Source organism: Micromys minutus (genome assembly GCF_963924665.1).
Source record: "Micromys minutus genome assembly, chromosome: 25".
Classification (NCBI taxonomy): Eukaryota; Metazoa; Chordata; class Mammalia; order Rodentia; family Muridae; genus Micromys; species Micromys minutus.
In genome coordinates, this window is record NC_137960.1 from 14,924,477 (window position 1) to 14,944,458 (window position 19,982).

At 44.2% G+C, this 19,982-nt stretch overlaps 1 protein-coding gene across 2 annotated transcripts in view; it reads right to left on the reverse strand.

Annotated features, from left to right (window-relative positions):
* The window catches only part of FAM13C (family with sequence similarity 13 member C), a gene marked incomplete at its 5' end in the record, with an annotated part of 106,749 nt that overhangs the window by 52,513 nt on the left and 34,254 nt on the right, over positions 1-19,982 (reverse strand). For both annotated transcript variants that reach the window (XM_080938318.1, XM_080938317.1), the window contains one exon: positions 17,996-18,114. In XM_080938318.1, coding sequence (XP_080794444.1) covers positions 17,996-18,114 — 119 coding nt within the window. The remainder of the gene's footprint in view (positions 1-17,995; positions 18,115-19,982) is intronic.

The following is a 19,982-nucleotide window of genomic DNA, read 5'->3' on the forward strand; positions in this document are numbered from 1 at the left end:
AGTATGTGAGCACTGCTAACCTCCCTGACCTGCTCTGCTCTATTTCTCTAACCCTCCTCCCCAGTGGCCTTGGCCTCCTGTTTCCTAAGCACACAGTCCCTATCCTATCTCAAACCCTGCCCCTTCAGCCATTCTGGAACTGGGATGCTTTGCCCAGATCCACTCACAACTGGCTCTTGTCAAAAAAGATCATCAGCTCAGTTCACACATCCGCTCTCTGAACAGGCCTTCTACCCCCTCTTCCAGGCATATACAGGGGCTAACAATAAGGAGATCACTGTGATAAATGGAAGGGGAAACTCACACCCATGGCTGCCCTGTGACTGCCACATGTGCACCTGGCACCTGTACACACGCACACACAAATACACACACCATATGTACCCACACTCACAGAGGTCTTGTCCTATCACTGAATGTACAAATTCTAGAGTCGATGCTGGGTTAGAGAGCGAAGCTGGGTTTTGCCACTAAATATCTCCGAATAGAAGAAAAAGGACCTGAAAGCAAGGCAAGGCATATGACACTGAGTCCCTCGTTTGTTTAAAAACAAAACAAGAAACCCTACTCTTGGTAGATGCTCAGGTTCGAATCCAGAGTTGTCAAACTCTGTGCCCAGTGGCATATGTTGGACACCATCCAAGTTTGTCTGCAGGAGCTCCTATTTCACTTTGTAATAAACAAATTATAGTTCTTATTAAAAGGCCAGCTGTCTTACTGAATACAGTGTAGGATGCTTAGTCTGTAAGTTAACTTGTTTTAAAAAGACTCGTTTTGTGGATATAGTCATTTATAGCTGGACCGCTGAGTCAACTTAGATATCGAAGACAACGTTTTCTGATCAGCTACCAAGGTTGATGAGTTCAGCATGTCAAAACCTGTTCAGAAAGGTCCACTGAGCAACACCGTATGCCTGATTCCTTCAAAGAAATAAGTGAGATTTTTGTCTCTGTCGCTGCAAGTTGGGTTGGGTCAGAATGCAAACAATTGGTTTCTGATGGCGTAAAAAGAGGGACATAACCTGACGACTGTGGAGACGCACACAGAGGGTGTCCTCCGTATCTGCAGTCATCAGAAGGCTCGGGCTCCCAGTCACCAGGTCAGGCATGCGCAGCCACAATGAGCCACAAAGACTTTCAGGTTCGGCTGCACCACCTCTCTTGGTCCCCTGAGCCACCAACATGGCAAGTTAGCAAAAAAAAAAAAAAAAAAAAAAAAAACTTACAGGGACAAGGATTAAGCCATCCCTTCCTTTCAAATCATTGAATTGGTCCTAAGTTCTTTGTTATCTATTGTGGTTCTCAAACTACACTTCCATGGTTGTTGTAAACTGAAATAAAAGCAGGAGTGTGGTGTTTTTAAAGGTTTATTTTAAATCATGGGTGCGTGTGTCTGTATATAGGAATATGCATGTGAGCACAGGGTGCACCGAAGACAGAAGATGGTGTTGCAGCCTCTGGAGCTGAAGCTGCAGGCAGCTATGAGCAATCTGACACGGATGTTGGGTTATCTGGCAGCTTACCGAAACTTGGTTATTATTAAAATATGCCATTAGTCACCAGAATTATGTAACGATCCCAGTGTGCTGTTTTATTTGACTGTAGACTCCCTGTATTGTTTTTATACAGCTGTTAGTAAGGGGAAGTATGATTTATGAGCAGCTCTTCATGTCCTATGAGGTAGCTATTACTATCTTCTTTAGCACTATCCCAGAATGAAAAATCAGACAAGCCACGGGAGTTAGATGCTTTAGGTCATTGGCAGAGCCCTTGCTTAGCAAGTGAAAGGCCCTGGGCTTGGATCCTGGGCTTGAGGGAGGGAGGGAGGGAAGGAGGGAGGAAGGGAGGGAGAAAAGGGAGAAGGAGGAAAAAAGGAAGAGGAAGGATGGAAAGGGAAGAGGGTGTTTAGGAGAGGGTAAAAGAGGAGAGAAGGGAAGAGGAGGGAAGGGAAGGGGAGGGGAGGGGAGGGGAGGGGAGGGGAGGGGAGGGGAGGGGAGGGGAGGGGAGGGGAGGAGAGGAGAGGAGAGGAGAGGAGAGGAGAGGAGAGGAGAGAGGAGGAAAGAAAGTCAGTAATGAAGAAAATGGGGAAGCAGCACAAGGTGACAAGAAGCCAACCGGAACCCGTCCTGTAGTTACCAGAGACAAAGCAGTTTTAAGGAAGGAAAATATCAAGAGGAATCCAAGACTTTACCAGCCTTCATGCATCCAGCTGGTCCTGTCAGGTGGTTTAATCAAATGACTTCATTTAATCCTCAAGGGTATCACATGAGATTAGCATTAATATGCTCATAGATCCAATAGTGGGCAAGGCAGCTAAATAACGTCATCAGTCATTCAACAAGTATCGACTGAGCGCCAATTATGTGCCTTCGTCTAGATCAGGTACTTGGATAGGACAGTGCATAGAATGTGCACTGTCACAGATCCTTTCTAGGACTTGTCTCTATTTGTATGTGTATGGATGTTTTGCCTGCATATGTGTCTGTGTCGTGCCTGCTGCCCACAGAAGCCAGAAGAGTGCATCAGATCCTCAGGGACTGGAGTTACAAATGGCCCTAACCATCATGTGGGTGCTGGGAATCAAACTGGGTCCTCTGGAAGGGCGGTCAGTGCTGTCAACTGCCAAGCCATCTCTCCAGCCCTAGGATCTGTATTTTCATGAAAGGAACAAAGACATAAAAATAAAACAAAAAACAAAAAAAAAAAAAGTCAACAATAAATGATGACTCAGCAGATGGCAGGATCGTGGAGAAAAAAGCGAGACACAGAGACCAGAACTAGAAGGGGAACTGCTCCAGCCCTCACAGTCTGAAAGTGCCAGTCATTCAGGGACAAGGACAGTGACAGACTGACATAAGAGTGTTAAAGGTCAGGGCTGGAGAGATGGCTCAGTGGTTAAGAGCACTGACTGCTCTTCCAGAGGTCCTAAGTTAATTCTCTGCAACCACATTTTAGCTCACATCCATCTGTAATGGGATCCAGTGCTCTCTTCTGGTGTGTCTGAAGACAGTTACGGTGTGCTCATATATAAAGAGTGTTAAAGGTCATGTAAGGAGGTAAAATGAAACAAAAGTATTACTGGAAAAGCTCAGTAGTGACTAAGGGGATAAGCATGCAGCTGAGTCTAATTCCTTCTCCCCCACACCCTTAAGACACTGCTCCAACCATGGTCAATTCTGCCAAGAAATTGTCTTATGCATGAAATTCTCCCTTTAGTTCTACTGTCTTCCCTCCACCCGCAGGCAAATGGCTATATGTCTTCATCAGACCCACATTTCTGGAAGGTAAAGATGAGCAACTCAGAGCCCAGCAGTGGTCCTCAATTCAGGTACCATCAATTCCAGTTGCAACAATGGCTGACACAATCACCACCACCACTGTCAATACCTGCCATCAACACCATCATTAGTATTTTTACCCCCATCAGCAGCATTACCATTAGAGATACCACCATCACTAAGAGCATTGCAAGCAGTACATCCACAATCACCACCAGCACCATTACGACAAGAATTCCTCCAACGCCACCTCAGGCAACAGCTCCAATATCACCACAGGCAACACCACGAATGTTACACAAGCAATACCTCCAACATCCATGAGCAATACTTCTAATATAACACAAGCAATGCCTCCAACATCACATAAGCAATACATCCACCAACACCACCTGCAGCATCCCCACCACAAGTAATACCTCCAACATCAACATAAGAAATGCCACCACTGTTATACCACTAAATTGTTACCACTGTCATGCCTCCAACATCAGTATCAAAACTGCCTAGATCACCACGATACAGTAAGTAAAAATACTAATGCTTAAGATGGACACTCAGTGGAAAAATACCAGAAGTAATTGTGTAATGATATTAAAATGGCTTCTCCCCAGGATCTATGCTTGTGAGCTTGTGGATGTCCCATCGAAAGGCAGCTTTAAAAATTGGCATTCCCATTTTTCTGGATTCCTGAAGTGTTTGCAAAGTCAGGCTGCAGGGCCATCCTGCAGTGGGCCTCTCTGGGAAAGCGTACAGGAATTCAAAACAACAAAACCAACTAAGCAGTCAAGTATTTTTCTTGGCCCCAGAACAACTTCAGACCATGGGATGTGATAATTTGTGAAGGAAACACTGTCTTTCAGCTCAAGGTTTCATTTTTATATCAACATTTTAATTATGATTTAATTAGTTCATGGAACAGTCTTGCTTCAATGAAGAGCTTCCAGCTAGCCAGTGGCTTATAGATTCTATCCCAGCGTCCCCTAAACTGTTTAAGTCTCCCTTGCCCAGCAGCAAATATGTTACCAATATTTCAATTTCTTACCTCGAATGATTTGTTTGCCTGTTCCCTCCTCTCCATACCCCTTTCACCACCATCTTGGGCAAAGCTACTATTATCTTTCACTGGAATAACAGGCTTCCTTCTGGTCTCCCTACTCCTTCTTTCCCAGAGTATTACCCACATAAGATCTGACCGCTCAACTACCCTCTGCCCACTGCACTCAAAGAATACAATTCTGAGAAAATTCTACTAAGGATTCACCAGAGGCTGTGGAATGAGTTGGACAACCTGGGCAGGATGTTTTAATTCAGAGGTTTTAATTCAGAGGTTCAGTCCATTACCATCAAGGTGGGAGCATGGCAGTATCCAGGCAGGCATAATGTAGGAGGAGCTGAGAGTTCTACATCTTGTTCTGAAGGCCATTAGGAGAAGACTGACTTCTTGACAGCTAGGAGGAGGGTCTTAAAGCCCATGCTTACAGTGGCACACTTCCTCCAACAAGACTATACCTACACCAACAAGGCCACACCCAATCCAACAAAGCCACACCTCCTAAGAGTGCCACTGCCTGGACCAAGCATATTCAAACCACCATAGTGTCCTTGTGCCTACCTAGTTCTTCCTTCCCAGTCCACTTCATCTCTGAATTAACTCATTAATCCTTTAGAGACCACATACCTCCCAATTATGTCTTCTTCTTATGGGGACCTGTTGCATAGGAAATTACTCAATTCATAATTGCAGGTCTTTATAATTATTTAATAGTCACGGTTGATGTCAAGTTCTATGGGACAAGAATCATGAATTTTGCTCAACATTTATTTTTACGGCCAATCCCAGCACAGGATATAAGATTTTATTTTTATATCAACATTTTAACTACAATTTAATTAGTTAATAGAACAGTCTTGCTTCAATGAAAAGTATCCATCTAGCCAGTGGCTGACAGAATCTATCCCAGAGTCCTCTAAACTGTGTATCCCTCCCTAGCCCAACAGCCAGTGTGATCCCTTTCCAACCCTCAGAGCTATACTATTTGTTCCTAGTTCAATTCTAGAAGCCAGTCTCATAATCTCCTATCAGATCTTGTTTCAAGATTCATTTCTGTTAGTGTGATAAAAATACTTTGCCCAGAAGCAATCTATGGTAGAAAAAAAAAAAAAAAAAGGAGAGTTTATTGGACTTACAATTCTTAAATGCACCCATGCTGCCTACCTGCTTATGCTCAGCTAGTTTTCTGTATGCTTACACAGTGCAGTGCCCAGCATATGAAATGGGCCCATTCATGAACAGGGTGGGTCTTTCTGCCAATCAAGACAATCCACATGTTCATGTGCAACCTAATCGAGGGACGCTCTCCTTGCAGGTTATAATGGCTGTTCCTGGTTGTCAATTTGACTATAACTGGAATCCAGAAATAGACCACACCTGTGATCCAGATCCTGAGGCATAGTGACCATGAAAAGTTTAGGCCCAGGCAAAGCATCACACTGAGACCGAGGCAAGGAGACCTCTGAGTTCAAGGTGAGCCTAGAAAAAAAGCAAGTTCCAGATTCAGGCGTGGTGGCACACATCTTTAACCTGAGCCACACCTCCTGCTGGAGGCCTACATAAGGACATTGGAAGAAGGAAGGTTCTCTCTTCTTGGACTGCTTTCCAGAACGTCTGTTGGGTCCTACTTCTACAGAAGACCAGCTGGAACAACAAGCCTCCTGGATTAAGCAACTACTAGATTCTTGGACTTCCTATTCACAACTCCCCATTGTTGGGTTAGTTGGACTACAGACTGTAAGTCATCACAATAAATTCCCTCAATACAGAGAGACATTCCGTAAGTTTTGTGACTCTAGAGAACCCTAAGACACTGGCGTTTCCAGGTTTCATCAAATCAACAGTTAAATCTAGCCAGCTCAGACCACTGTTCCTTCCGACTGTTTTCCAAGCACATCAATTCCTCTTCCTCTCACAGATGCTAAGGTTGTCAAGAAACAACCATTTGGACACTGACACCTGTATACTAACAAGATCAGCAAGACAGGCAGGACCTACACATCGAAGGACCACACTCCTCACACTCCTTGATGTTGATTCTCCAACCACCACTACAGCCACCAAGGGGCTACCTCTGCCATGTATACTCCATGCAAATGTCTTTGGAACATCATAACCTCACATCTAAGTTGAGCAAAGAAAGGATCCAACACACCGGAGCCTTGACTAGGAAATCAAGAAATTCAGCCAGTTTCAGGGTATGCAGAGTTCGTTATTCAGGCAAGGAGAAGTCTAGCTTAACTTAACATATACTTAACTATGTAGCCCTGACCTGGGCTCTGCAAGGGATGGAGTCAAAAACAGGGCAGGTTCCCCCAACCCACACCCTATGATAATAATACAGTGTGGCTAAGGGAGTCTTGGGACCATGTAAGACGATCTAGACTTCAAGGTTTTGCCTACCTAAGAAACAGTAAGCATCACAGTGAACATCTCATGGATACAAAGAGAACCACTCACTCTGAAGAATTAAAGTAAGCTTCAATTACTGTCCCCAAGAGATCCATGGAGCCTATAAGCCCCTTGCCCAGCGACAAAGGCTTCTTGAAATCCTGCCAGCTATTATTTGTGGGTTAAAAGAAGCCACGTGTTTTCACAACCCTGATTGGATAGGATGGGAAATCCTAAGAATGACTGTTTTTTTTTTGCCTTTGTAAACATGGGGTTAAGCCCATGTAAAACATGACTCAGAGCCACTCACTAGAGACCCAGAGATGGACCCGGCCAGAGAGCCCATTGACCTGTCCAGTATTTAAAGCTCGCTTCAAATTTGTCTTGAAATTACCATAGTGGTCTTATTCTCGACCAGTGGGAATAACAGTTTCTGTGCTATTTGAAGTTGACAAAACAAAGAACTTTTGAGGTCAACAAGATGACCAGCTCCACGGGACATTTTCTAGATGTAGAAATTTTAATGTTCAAAAACAGAGAGAAAACTGCATGGAAAGTTGGGAGTGAAGGAAGAGGCTCTGAGGTCGGTCGGGGTGGAACTTGATGGAGGGGAAGAGAAGCTTTAGTGGGAAGAGGGATTGTGGGAAGAAGGTAGAGCAAGTCTTATGGAGCAGAGCACCAGCTTCAAGCCAGTATCTGTGCATAGGCCAACATGCAACCGGACTCATTTAACCCTTAACAGCAGTAACCCTAGGCCATAGACCTCTACATTCCCTTGTTAAGAAATCCATCCAAGAAAGAAGCAGAGCTAGAATTACCACTCAGGGCTCTTACACTTGCCAAGGCCCTTCCTTTCATAGCTCAAATTGGATAGTTTCCTAGGCTTTTCCCAGGGGGCTCCTTGATGTGGGTTGGGGTTTATTCAATTGGCAAGCTTGTTCTCTGACTTCAAGGCACAGTCTGAGGCCTCTGGCATTTAGCTTGCTCCTGATTCTGTTTCTCCGCCTTGCTCTTCCAGACCCCACCCATGTGAAAGGACCTTGGAATTTCCTTTGTTCCAGAATGGGGAACCTGTAGGGGACTGGGTGCTTGGTTATCAGTCTCTCTGTACAATTGGACTTCTCCAGAAATGCAATTTTGCTCAGCATGAGAAAAAAACAAAACAAAACAACTTTACCCACAAAAGTAAATCACTAGGAGAAACAGATGACTAGTCCACAGACTGATTTTAAACTAATCTGACCCCATATCAAGGTCATCTTTAATATTTCTATTCCCAACTGAGCTAAGTCATAAGGACACCATGACCATCAAAATTTCCATTCTAAGCAGGGCCGTGGTGGCACACACTCAGTCCCAACACTCGGACAGAGGCAGATGGGTCTCAGTGACTTGAGGCCAGTCTGGTCCACAATGGTAGTTCCAGGACAGCCAGGGCTACACAGAGAAACCCTGTTTTGAAAAACTGAAATTCATTCATTCATCCATTCATTCATTCTAAAAGGCTGAAGAGATAGATCGCTGGTTAAAAACCTGAGTTTGGTTCCTACAACCCATGTCAAGCTCTTGTAACTTCAGTTCTAGGGGATCCAGCACCCTCTTCTGGCCTCTGCAAATACCCAGTGTCTGTCTGTCTGTCTGTCTGTCTGTCTCTTATTTTCTCCCTACACATACACACACACACACACACACATACACACACACACACACACACACACACACACACACTTAATCCTTCAGAACTAATCCCACACAGGTTATGGACAGAAGAAAACATACAGAGAGGAGACATCAGGGATTTTTGTGTGTTATTGTGCGTAGTGCGTACGTTGTATTTAAGGTGTGTCTTGAAAAGAGACAGTGTTATTGAGAAGAGAATGTGTTGTATCCCTGGGAAAATGAGAAATAACCTTCCCAGTCTCCAAGTGGCCTTGACCACAGGCCTTAACCAGCTGTCCCCAGTCCTCAGCTGATGTTCACACATTCCTCTGTCTCTTTGGTCCCTGAGTCTATCCCATAGTAAGCCACCAAGGTTTCTAAAACATTCAGACATCAAGGACAACATGTTCTTTCTCCAGGAAATGCATCTAACAATGATCCCTAAGTTTATCAAACATCTTCCTTATGGGAACTGGATGTTCGAGTGCTTATTTCTGGTTTTAGACACAAGTGAACTCATCTTCTGGTAATTATCAGCCTACGTGGTGCTTTGTCACCTTGAACCAACAAGTGGATACATTTACGTGTTCTGTGCCCCGGATGTATTCTTGTTGGTCCTGTCTACTCTGAGACTGGTTTGAATTGGAATCAAGTATCAGTCCAGCATGGATTCCCTTTCGCACACAATTCCATTTTATAGCAACATCGAAACAGTAGCAACAAAGCCTAAGTGAACATTACAACAGTGGTTCTGTTCAAGTGGAAAGATTACAAGACTAACATTTGGGTGATTCTTCTGCATTGTCCAATGTTTCTATTATTGTGACTTTAATTATTATTACTACTGTTACTGTCAATGTTAATAAATGTCCTTTTGCCTTGTAAGAAGCCAGTGTCAGATACAAGTACTAACTATGTATCGAATGGCCAAGGTGGGTTTCCTAAAGGGGGGGATGGGAAGAAGCAGAAAGATGCCAATGGGGTTTCCTTCCCCTAATGGTCATGATGTCTTCTTCGATCGGTCCAAGGACTTGGTATGAACTCTGTTCTCCAGAACAAGAAGAGGGAAATATTTTTATCTGTGTCAGTGAGAACCTGTATTCTTAACCTAATATCCATCTATGTCTAAGCTTTTATACAGCTAAAGCAGTGGACATTTTCAATATAAGACTCAAAAGAGCCTTAACCATTGCTAGATCCAACTCCTTATGTTAGAAAAGAACCGGAGAGGCAGAAGCAGGGAGATTACAAGTTCAAGAGCATCTTCAGCCACGCAGTAAATTTGGGACTACTCTTGGCTAATGAGACTCTGTACCAATCAACCAAGAAGCAGAATAAAATGGACCAAGAATTTTAATACATGAGCAAGGTCGCCTGTAAGACCATGCATAATTCAAATGTTCTTTTCATCACAGATTGGCCCATGTCTATAGGGGAGGAAGGAAGTGGGATAAGGGCTTGAGTTTGAAACATACACTAGAGAATCCACCCAAGCATATGCAAGATAAGCTATTTGCTATTTCTGCCATCTCTGCCCTTCTCACGAAACACTAAACAGTGTCCCAGTAGCTCACTAATGAGGAAAAACAAGTGGGAATGCACAAAGCCCCTGTCCTGTAACAGTGCATGCATACACATGGGGACAACGTCCTTTGTATTGCTAGAAAGCTCTTTCCCCTCACCTCTTAATTGTCTTTTCTCCTTCAGGCAGAACTCATTAGGAATCTGCTCTCTTCTATTAAAATTTTTTTAAATAAAAACAACTAGCTACACACACACACACACACACACACACACACAGAGAGAGAGAGAGAGAGAGAGAGAGAGAGAGAGAGAGAGAGAGAGAGAGAGAGAGACTCAAAACAAAAGATAAAAGGCTTTATCCCCCCAAGGGAAAGTAGCTGCCAAGAAAACTTCCTCTCTTTGTAAAGCAACAAGGCTTTCAGCCTTTCCTTTCATCTGAAGGATCACAAACAGAGAAACAGTGAAAGCCATCAAATGCCATTATGCTTTCTCAGGATCCTCAGCCCCCTTGAAAACTGGGGACAAGTAGATAAAGAAGCCAGTGAGCTCCCTGTTTAGCCACTGGCCTAATTAATGCTGCTGAGAAACAGCTCCCATTGATGCAGAGGAGGTCTTTAATGACACTGAAGGCTTAATTCTATCATAAATTTTAATACAGTATTTTAAATACAATTGAGTTAATCAATCTCCCAAGTAAATTTACTGAGCTGAGGGAGAAATCCCCACCTTCATTAGTATTCTCTGACATCCCTAAAATTCCCCCCTTTTTCCCCATAGCTGAGGGCTTGCAAGAGGGCATAGGCTTTAGCAAAACTCAGTTAAATTGCTGCATATTCATGAAGTTGCTCTAAACTGATTTATAGTTCTTGTCTTGGCCCTGGTACCCAAGGAAGTGAGAACCCAAGGAAACCACAGACTCCCTGGGTTCCAAACTAAAGAACAGAAGTTGTAGTAAGCCAGTGGTAGGTTTTCCAGTTCCAGAAAAAGCAATTCTCTAGTTACACAGATTTTGTTAAATATGAGACACTGAGGAGCATCCAGAGTAGCCAAACACCAGAAAAGCACTCAGAGGACCAAGAGCCCATGGTAACATGTAAACCGTCAGCTAGAAAACCATCTTTAAAACACTGCTGGTCTGTACATACTATATTAGGAGTTAGCTAGAGCTCCCAGGACAGGTGGTTGCTAGGAAGAGAAGGATTGAGGTAGGCATCCTTACTCAAATGCCAGGTAGCCAGCCTAAATAAATAGAGAGGGAGAGGAAAAAAGGAACTCTGCCTGCTCACTATATCCTGGATCAAAGGAAGGTATGCATGCACCAGGCAGCCCCACTCTTGAAAGTTTTCAAACAAAAGTTAAAAAAAAAAAAAAAAAACTAGGTTTTTCAATATGGACTCATAAATTGTTCACAACATTGTAGGAGCCGAAGGTGTCTACACATCGTTAGAGGTTCTCACACTGTATTTTGGCCACTGCACTGCTGACGGATATAGGATGGGGGCAGGGAAGGCAGATGGGCAGAGCGGCCAAGTGGAGCAAGGAGCCTAAAAATAACCCGGGTTGGCTAAGGGAACATTCTAGATAGCCATGAGGGACAAGTAGAGGAGATCAAGACAACAGCTTCAAAACTTTTCATGAGTTCCCCCTAACAAACGCTTTTAGGGATTGTTCCAGAAATGATAAACACAAAAGTAGGCAGAATAGCCACCTAAGATGTCCTTAACTTCAGCCTTTGCCTGTACCCGACATAGTGACCTGGCACCTCCCTTGAGTGCATCCAGGCAGGACACGATACTTTTCAAGAGTGTCATTTTAGGCCACAGTTGGTGGCTGTTTGTCACACTGGCATAAAAACAAACAGATATGTCCAATGTTGTGGGCGTAAAGCTGAGACACAGACATAACATCTAGTCTGTGGTCTCCAGCAGCTCCAGGACTCCCATATCTACGAGGGCTGATGTAGTCCCTGAAGACTACCCTTCACAATTGCCCCAAACATGAATGGCCCCTTCGAGGTCCTTGTCACAAAATGGTCTCTGACACTCACGACTTTAATGTTCTCCCCTCCCCCCCAACTCCCGCCCAAGAAAGTAGCACCTTTCCCTGTTGAGAATCCATTCCGACTTCTTCGGGCATTTTTGACCTGGACCACAGCCTGGCATATCCTGTTACTGTATATGTCTATATACATTCTCAATCACAGTTCTACCTAGTATCACAAGAGCCAAGATCAAATTAGACTATCCTGCAGAGCCCTGGTAACAATAGCAACAAACAGGGCTTAACACACAAAAAACAAACAAACCAGACATGTAGAGGACAAGAAGGAAAGGTACAGAACTAAACCCATCATCTATGGCTACCTACTTTTCAAGAACACTGTCAGAACATAGACCGGAGAAAAACACCGCCTCCTCAATAAGTGGTGCTGGAGAGACTGAATATAAATGTGTGAGGGAATGACACAGAACCCTATTTCTTATTCTATACAAAAATTAAATTAAGTTAAAGACCTTAATGTAAAGACCTGCAACTCTGAAACTATCCAGGAAACCATTTGAAGATATGAGCCCAAGTGAGGATGTTCTGAAAAGGACTCTGATAACTTGTGATTGTGACTGAACTATGGGATCACATGAAATTAAGACACCTCCATCTAGCAAAGGAAATGATCACCAAAGAAAAAAGAGATCCTGTAGAATAAGTGGAAATGATTATGAATGATACGTATGATGAAGTATTAATATCTGGAATATATGGAGAGATAAAAATTAAATAAAAAAATCATTTCACTAATAAATTAAGAATCAGTTGAATAAGCAGTTCTTAAGAGAATGGCCAGTAATCATAGGAAAAACTGTTCAATACCCTTTGTAGCAGCAAGTTTAGCTACACCGATTTGGATTGCACGTGCTCACCCACCCAGGAGCTTTCTGGATTCTCAAATGGAAGTCTCTCTCTCTCTCTCTCTCTCTCTCTCTCTCTCTCTCTCTCTCTCTCTCTCTCTCTCTCTCACACACACACACACACACACACACACACACACACACACACATGTCAGTAAACTTTTGACATGCTGTGACTATTTCAAGGGTTGGGCACTCCTAAACTTTCCCCTGCTAGCAAATGTTCCTAGTCCTATTCCTGAGACTCCCAAACATTCCCCTGCTCCCCCAGGCTCAATGGGGAAGTGGACAGTCTTCCTTCCTCCTAGTTCCTAGCCCATGTAAACCTAAAGGTCCCACCTCAGTCTACCTGCCCAGTCATTGGCTGTTGGTTCTTTATTGATTGATCAAAAGCCAATGGGACAAGGACCTTCAGCATTTGGACCTTCTTCCAATTTGGAGAGAGATGTGCGGATTAATTCAAAGTATTGCTACAAATCCTCCAACAACTCTTAGCCAGCAAATGAAATGCAAATGAACACACTACACTAAGATTCTGTTCAGTTAGAATGACCACAATCAAGAAAGCATGATTCAGGCTGGATACTTGGCTTAGCAGTTAACAGTATTGGCTCACACTTGCAGAGGACCAAAGTTTGGCTCCTGGTACCTATGTGAGGCAGCTCACAACTACCTATCCTTAATTCCAGGTCTAGAGGGTCCACTGCTCTCTTCTGCCTTCTGGCTTTTTTCAAGACCATTGTGCACATATGCATGCATACACATGCATGTGCACTCACACACAACATACATATAAAAGTAAAAACAAGTGACAGCAGATGCTGAGGAGGATGTAGGGAGACAGTAGCTCTCACACAGAAGCAGTGCAGCCACTGTGGAGGTCAGAGTTGCGGTTCCTCACAAACCTCAAATAAAAGCAACATGTCATACCTCTCCAGGAAATATATCCAAAGAAGTTAAAAAAAATAATAGAAGACATCAACACACCATTGATGAACTTGACTATTGTACCAGGCTATTGTTGTACTGTTTTCAATAGCTAAGAAATAGAACTAGCCTAAATGCCCATCAGTAGATGAATGATAAAGAAAATATCACTTTCAATTTCATAGGGCCATAAAAGTGAAATTATTTTTCCTTGAGGAAAAACTGGAGAACATGTCAGACAAGATAAGCCAGATTCTAACAATTATCATGTTTTCTTACATACAGTCTAGATCCAAATACATACACACGTACATACACATAGCATAGCATCTAAGGAACATGGTATCAAAGAAGAGGGGACTATTGGGGGAGAGAAGAGACTTAAAGGAAGAACAAGAGAGGATACTGGACGCCCTGTTGTTTTTGGTTACTGTCGTAAAACCATGGCCTAAAGCAATGTGGGAGGAAAGGCTTTGTCTACTTGTTTGGCTTCCACATTTCTACCATAGTCCACCATCGAGGGAAACTAAGGCAAGTACTCAAAGCAGGAACCTGGATGCAGGAACTAAGGCAGAGCCCTTGGTGAAACACTGCTTGCTCAGTTACCTGTCTTATACAGCGTAGTTCCACCTGCCCAAGGATGACCCCCAGTGGCCTGGGCCTCCCACATCAATTAGCAATTGGGTAAACACCCCACAAAGATATGCTTATAGGCAATTTCAATGGAAGCCTCTCCTCAGATGAGGTCCCCTTATCTTCGAGTGCTAAGACATTGAAGGAAGAAAGGCAAATGATCACATCTTCTTTTGATGTGGGATCAAGACTTAAATGCATGCATACACACAAAACTGGAGGAGGCTGTGACAATGAGGACACTGGGGTTTGGCAGTTAGAGGAGAAAATGTGATCAAGTCATTACTGTGATAGTAGTGAGTAACCGTCACAACGAAATCCACTTAGTTATTTTTGTATACTAACCAAAAATCTGGTAAGCTTTTAGAAAGTAAAAATCACCTTTTAAAGGTGAAGAAGAGGGGGAGAAGGAGGAGAAAGAAGAGGAAGAAGAGAAGGAGGAGGAAGAAGGGAGGAGAAAGAAGAAGGGAAGAGGAGAAATAAAAGAAAGAAAAGGGAGAGGAAGAGGAGGAGAAAGAAGAAAGAGGAGGAAGGGGAAGAAGAGGAAGAGAAGGAAGGAGGAAGAAGAAGGGAGGGGGAGAAATAAAAGAAGGGAGAAAAAGAGGAAGAGGAGGGAGAGAAGGAGGAAGAAGAGGAGGAGAAAGAATGAGGAGGAGGAGGAGGAAGGAGGGAGGAGGAGAAATAAAAGAAGAAAGAGGGGGAGGCGCATTAAGCAAAGAAGATGAAGACAAAAAAGGAGGAAGGAGAGGAGGAGGAAGAAGAAGAAAAAGAAGACAAAGAAAATAATGACAAAGAAGAAGAAGAAGGAGGGGAAGGAGGAGGAGGAAGAAGAAGGAGGAGAAGGGGGAGGAGGGGGAGGAGAAAGGGGAGGAGGATGAGGAGAAGGATACAGCAAAGAAGATAAGGACAAAAAGAAGGAGGAAGGGGAGGAGGAGAAAGAAGAAGAAGAAGAAAAAGAAGACAAAGAAAATAATGACAAAGAAGAAGGAGGAGGAGGAGGAGGAGGAGGAGGAGGAGGAGGAGGAAGAAGAAGAAGAAGAAGAAGAAGAAGAAGAAGAAGAAGAAGAAGAAGAAGAAGAAGAAGAAGAAGAAGAAGAAGAAGAAGAAGAAGAAGAAAAAGAAAAAGAAAAAGAAGAAGACCCACGTATGTCTGAGCCTAGCCATGTGCTGGGCTGACACAACAGGAACTATTATGAGGAATGTGAGCTTCCTGACTCAAAGATATGTTTACCCAGAGACCTCATCTCACCTGGTCATTGCATGGTCTCTGTAATATTTTAAGGTTTTAAAAATTCCCCAAGACTGTCTCTGGGTGATAACCACCATGGTTGTGATCAATGACTCCACAGTTGAATGTTCTGGCTTAATCTAGTTATGAACCCAACAGGACTAGTCTTAACTGGCATGACATCACCCATGACCTGTGACTTATCATGAGATCTTGTGTTTGCCGGCAGCAGCACAGCGCACAGAATATTCTGGAACGCTATCAGCTCAGAAAGCTAGATCCCGCGAAAAGGAGAAAGTTGGGCACAGAGGCTAGGAGAATGGATGGCAGGGATCCCCGGAGAGTCGCTAACCAGAGAGGAACCAGAAGCCGCTGCTGACCACAGCAGGCACACTGGACAAGTAAAGCTTACTAGTGACTTGATACCTGGTTTCTCTCAGTTAATAGTCTGGGAACTTTCCAAAGTTTACAGGCATATACATAGATGTATATCATGTTTTTTCAACCATCACCTTTGAGAGTCAGATTGGAGCATAACTCACCAGCCCCAATACTGAAGACTTCCTGCTCTATATGGTCCCTCATGGAACCATCTAAGTCTATACATTTTCTTAGCTAGTCATGCACAAATGGTCACCACAAACTCTCATCCGTTTTTCTGACCACAGTAAAATTTCCCAGTAAGCAACCCAAACCATTCATATGACATAAAACAGTTTTTAGTTTGTTGAACTGGAGAAGCTCAGCTGGCTAATACCATTTCCCCCGTCAGCCTCTGCTAAACGCCCACACCCAAAGGACCACACCACGTTCCATACACAAGCATGTATGATTTAACTTTGGGATTGGTTGGTTTTGTTTGCTTCGAGCTGTTTTGAAATATGCATGGGAACGGGCTGACCTTATTCTGGCTGAGGACAGCCTTTGACAGGCTGTTGGGGTGGGAGGACGGGCGAGCTGGTCACTGCACAACGGAGTCAAGCTCAGATGAAAAACTCAGATGCTGGAATAAGGCCTCAACCAGGAGGGACAGATTCCTCATTGGTGAGGAAATAACATGGCATCTAAACTGTGAGTTTCTGAGGTCAAGCAACAATATAAAGTAGGCAATGACCGGAAGGAGGGTGCACATCTGCCAGAACCAACAGGGGACAGAAAGACTTACTCTGGGTCACTATCTAAGGGACAAAGGTCATCATGGTGGGCAAGGCATAGTGACAAGAATTTGAGACTGGTAATCGTGTTACACCCGCAGTCAGCAAGCACAGAGAAGACAGAGAGTGAGGTACAGGCTTTAAAATCTTAAGGTCTCCCCTTAGTGACCCACTTTCCTGGAGGTAACAAGGGTTCAAACACATAAACCTATGGGAGAAATTCCCCATTCCGACCCACAGCAGAGTCAAATGGCGGCCCATGACTCCACTTCAAAGAGTGGACCATCCCTTTTGGGGTTCTATGCTCCTAAATTTAGTTCATTGGGCACAGGCTGTGTTCTCTTTATGACTCAGACTGCACCGCTGTCAAAAACAAAACTCTAAAGGTCATGCTCAGAGGCAGAGCATTCTCCGTCCCCTGCGTGAGGGCCACAGAAATCCAAGCATGGGGTCCTACAAGACAGCTCACAGAACAAGCTTTTGGATTCCTTCTTCTGTATATTACCACAAGAGACTTTCCGTAGACAGCTGCTGTGCCAAACTCCTGTCAGAGGGCCATGCTGACCATCTGCAGGCAGCTTTCTACCCATATCCTGGCTCTGGATTCAGAGCTATCTCCAAGGAGCTCTAATGGGGCTGAAGCCAGCCCTGGGCTGCTTCTGGACTGAGGTCACTGGACAACACTTATGTCAATGCTGCACCTGTCCTGCCAGGATCAGGAGCTGGAGATTTCCCCATGGCTCAGCTCCATTTTATTTGTACAGGACCAGGCAAAGGGGACATAAGGTCTCTCGGGTTTGGGTCATCCATGCAAATGACCTCATCATAAGGGACATCTTTCTGAGCCCATAGAGACCTAATGAGATCCCAGGTAAAAGCAATTGGCATGGTGTGGATGCGAATGCCACCATCCCATGTCGGGATCACCAGAGATCACACATAAGCACTGAATTTCCTCGGCCATAAAACGAAGGGCTACACAAATTCTCCTCCGCAAACAGACCTACCACCCCACCCTCCCTGAATCTCAGGACTTTCGACCTTCACGCAGAAGATGAGGAAGGCCCTGTGCGTCTCTCTTCAGTGCAACAGGCTTCCATTCAAGGCCCCTTTAAGTAGCTCCTTCGACTGTGTGGAAAGCCATCAAAGTAAGGAATCGTCGACTCACATGCAGGTGGCAAGCATAGCCTGTCCAGGAAGCCAACCAAAAGTGCGGTGTAGCTTCTGAACAAACTCACTAACCTTGGTTGAAGTCGCACCGTTTCTTGGCACCTGAAGATGCTGCTTTGTGGACTCTCATGAGCCGGTGTTCCCGCTCTGCCCTGGCACCCTGACTGGCTGGGCACCATGTGCTCTGTCTCCTGTAAGACAAAAAAAAAAAAAAAAAAAAAAAAAGTCATCTTACAGATGAGCTGAGGCGGGTGTTTTCACAGCAGAGGACGTGAGCTCAGTTCCTAGCACCCATACTGGCAGCTCACAACTATCTGTAACTCCTACAACTCAAGTTCACACACTTACACAGAGGCATAGAGTGTTAAAAAGCTGAAATATGCTTTTTCGGAGATTCCTGTGTTTTATGAGTCTTCTGCCTACATGTATGTATGCATGTGTACCGTGTGCATGCTGGGTACCCAGAGAGAGGCCAGACAAGGTATTAGATGCCCAGAACTAGTATTACAGATGGTTGTGAATCACCATGTGGACACGAGGAACCAAGCCCAGAGCCTCTGAAAAAGCAACAAGTGTTTTTAACTGTTGAGCTATCTCTCTAAACCCAATAAAATAGTTATTTTGAAAGGACATTATAGAATACCTCACAAAGATAGCTATAAATTTAATATAGTGACACTTATGAGATACTATTCTTATGAAAAAAAAATGTATGAATTCTCAGGGACATAAACAGGTTGGGAGGAGCTGAACTAAAATCTCAGTGGTAATTATCTGGGGATGTTATCTTTGCTACACTTGGGGGCCCATATGGATTTCCCGAGTTTCCTATACCAGAAAGATGTTCTTTTTATACGAAGAAATAGCTTGAAGCTTGTCTGAATGCTAAGTCACTCTCGTGCCTTGTACACCACTTCCATGTCTGCCTGATCTCTCTCCACTGCCATCCATGTAACTATGGTCATCGGCTTACCCAGAACCCACACAGACCACATTGCCCAAGTGCCCACAATGCCATTGCCATTGATATAAAAACCCTTGTGAGGGCTGAACTGCAGTTCATAACACAAACACATTCATTCTACAACTAACCCTGCTTCAGCACACACACACACACACACACACACACACACACACAGAGAGAGAGAGAGAGAGAGAGAGAGAGACAGACAGACAGACAGACAGACAGACAGATACAGGCTGGGCACAGGGAGAGAAATGGAAGACCCAGGACCCACAATTGAACTTCTATAACCTTTAAAGCTGTGACAAGCCTGTGGCAAATTCCTCTCAGAATGAAATGGTCCCTCTGCACCCACTGAATCAGATACTAAGAATCCATGAGTGATCCAGAAATTCCAGATGACCAATAAATACAGTCAAATTATATGGGATATAGGGGTGATGTTGCATCTGTCTCTACAGTATACATCAATGGCAGGAGAGACCCAGACTCTTCCAGGGTAATGGGTTAGAGCCATCTAGGTCAAATGTCCTATAAGTAAATTTTCCAAACTATTAAAATAACCTAGAATTGCCACATAGTCACCGGAGTCTTCTAACAGGAGAACTGTATGAATGCCATCCTGTAAGAAGTAGCATAGACCTCTAAGAGGCTTCACATAGCAGCTGACTCAGAAATATGCAGACAGGCACAGCCAAACAGTGGAAGGAGCTTGGAGACTCTTACTAAGAATAGGAGGAAGGACTGTGGGCCCCAACGGGGATAAGAACTCTGCAGGAAGACCAACAGAGTCAACTAACCTGGACCCTTGGGGCACTCAGAGTCAGAACCATCAGCCAAAGAACATCCTTGGGCTAGACCTAGGTCTCCAGCACATATGTGCAGCTTGGCCTTCATGTGAATCCCAAACAACCAGAGCATGGCCTATCCCGAAAGCTGTTGTCTGTATTTAGGATATGTTCTAGCTGGGATGCCTTGTCTGGACTCAGGGATTAAGGAGAAGAGAGGGAGCACCTGCTCAGAGGAGAAGAAGTGGAGAAATGAGGAAAGGATTGTGGGAGGGGCTGACAGGACTGGGCAGTGAGTGAGATGTAA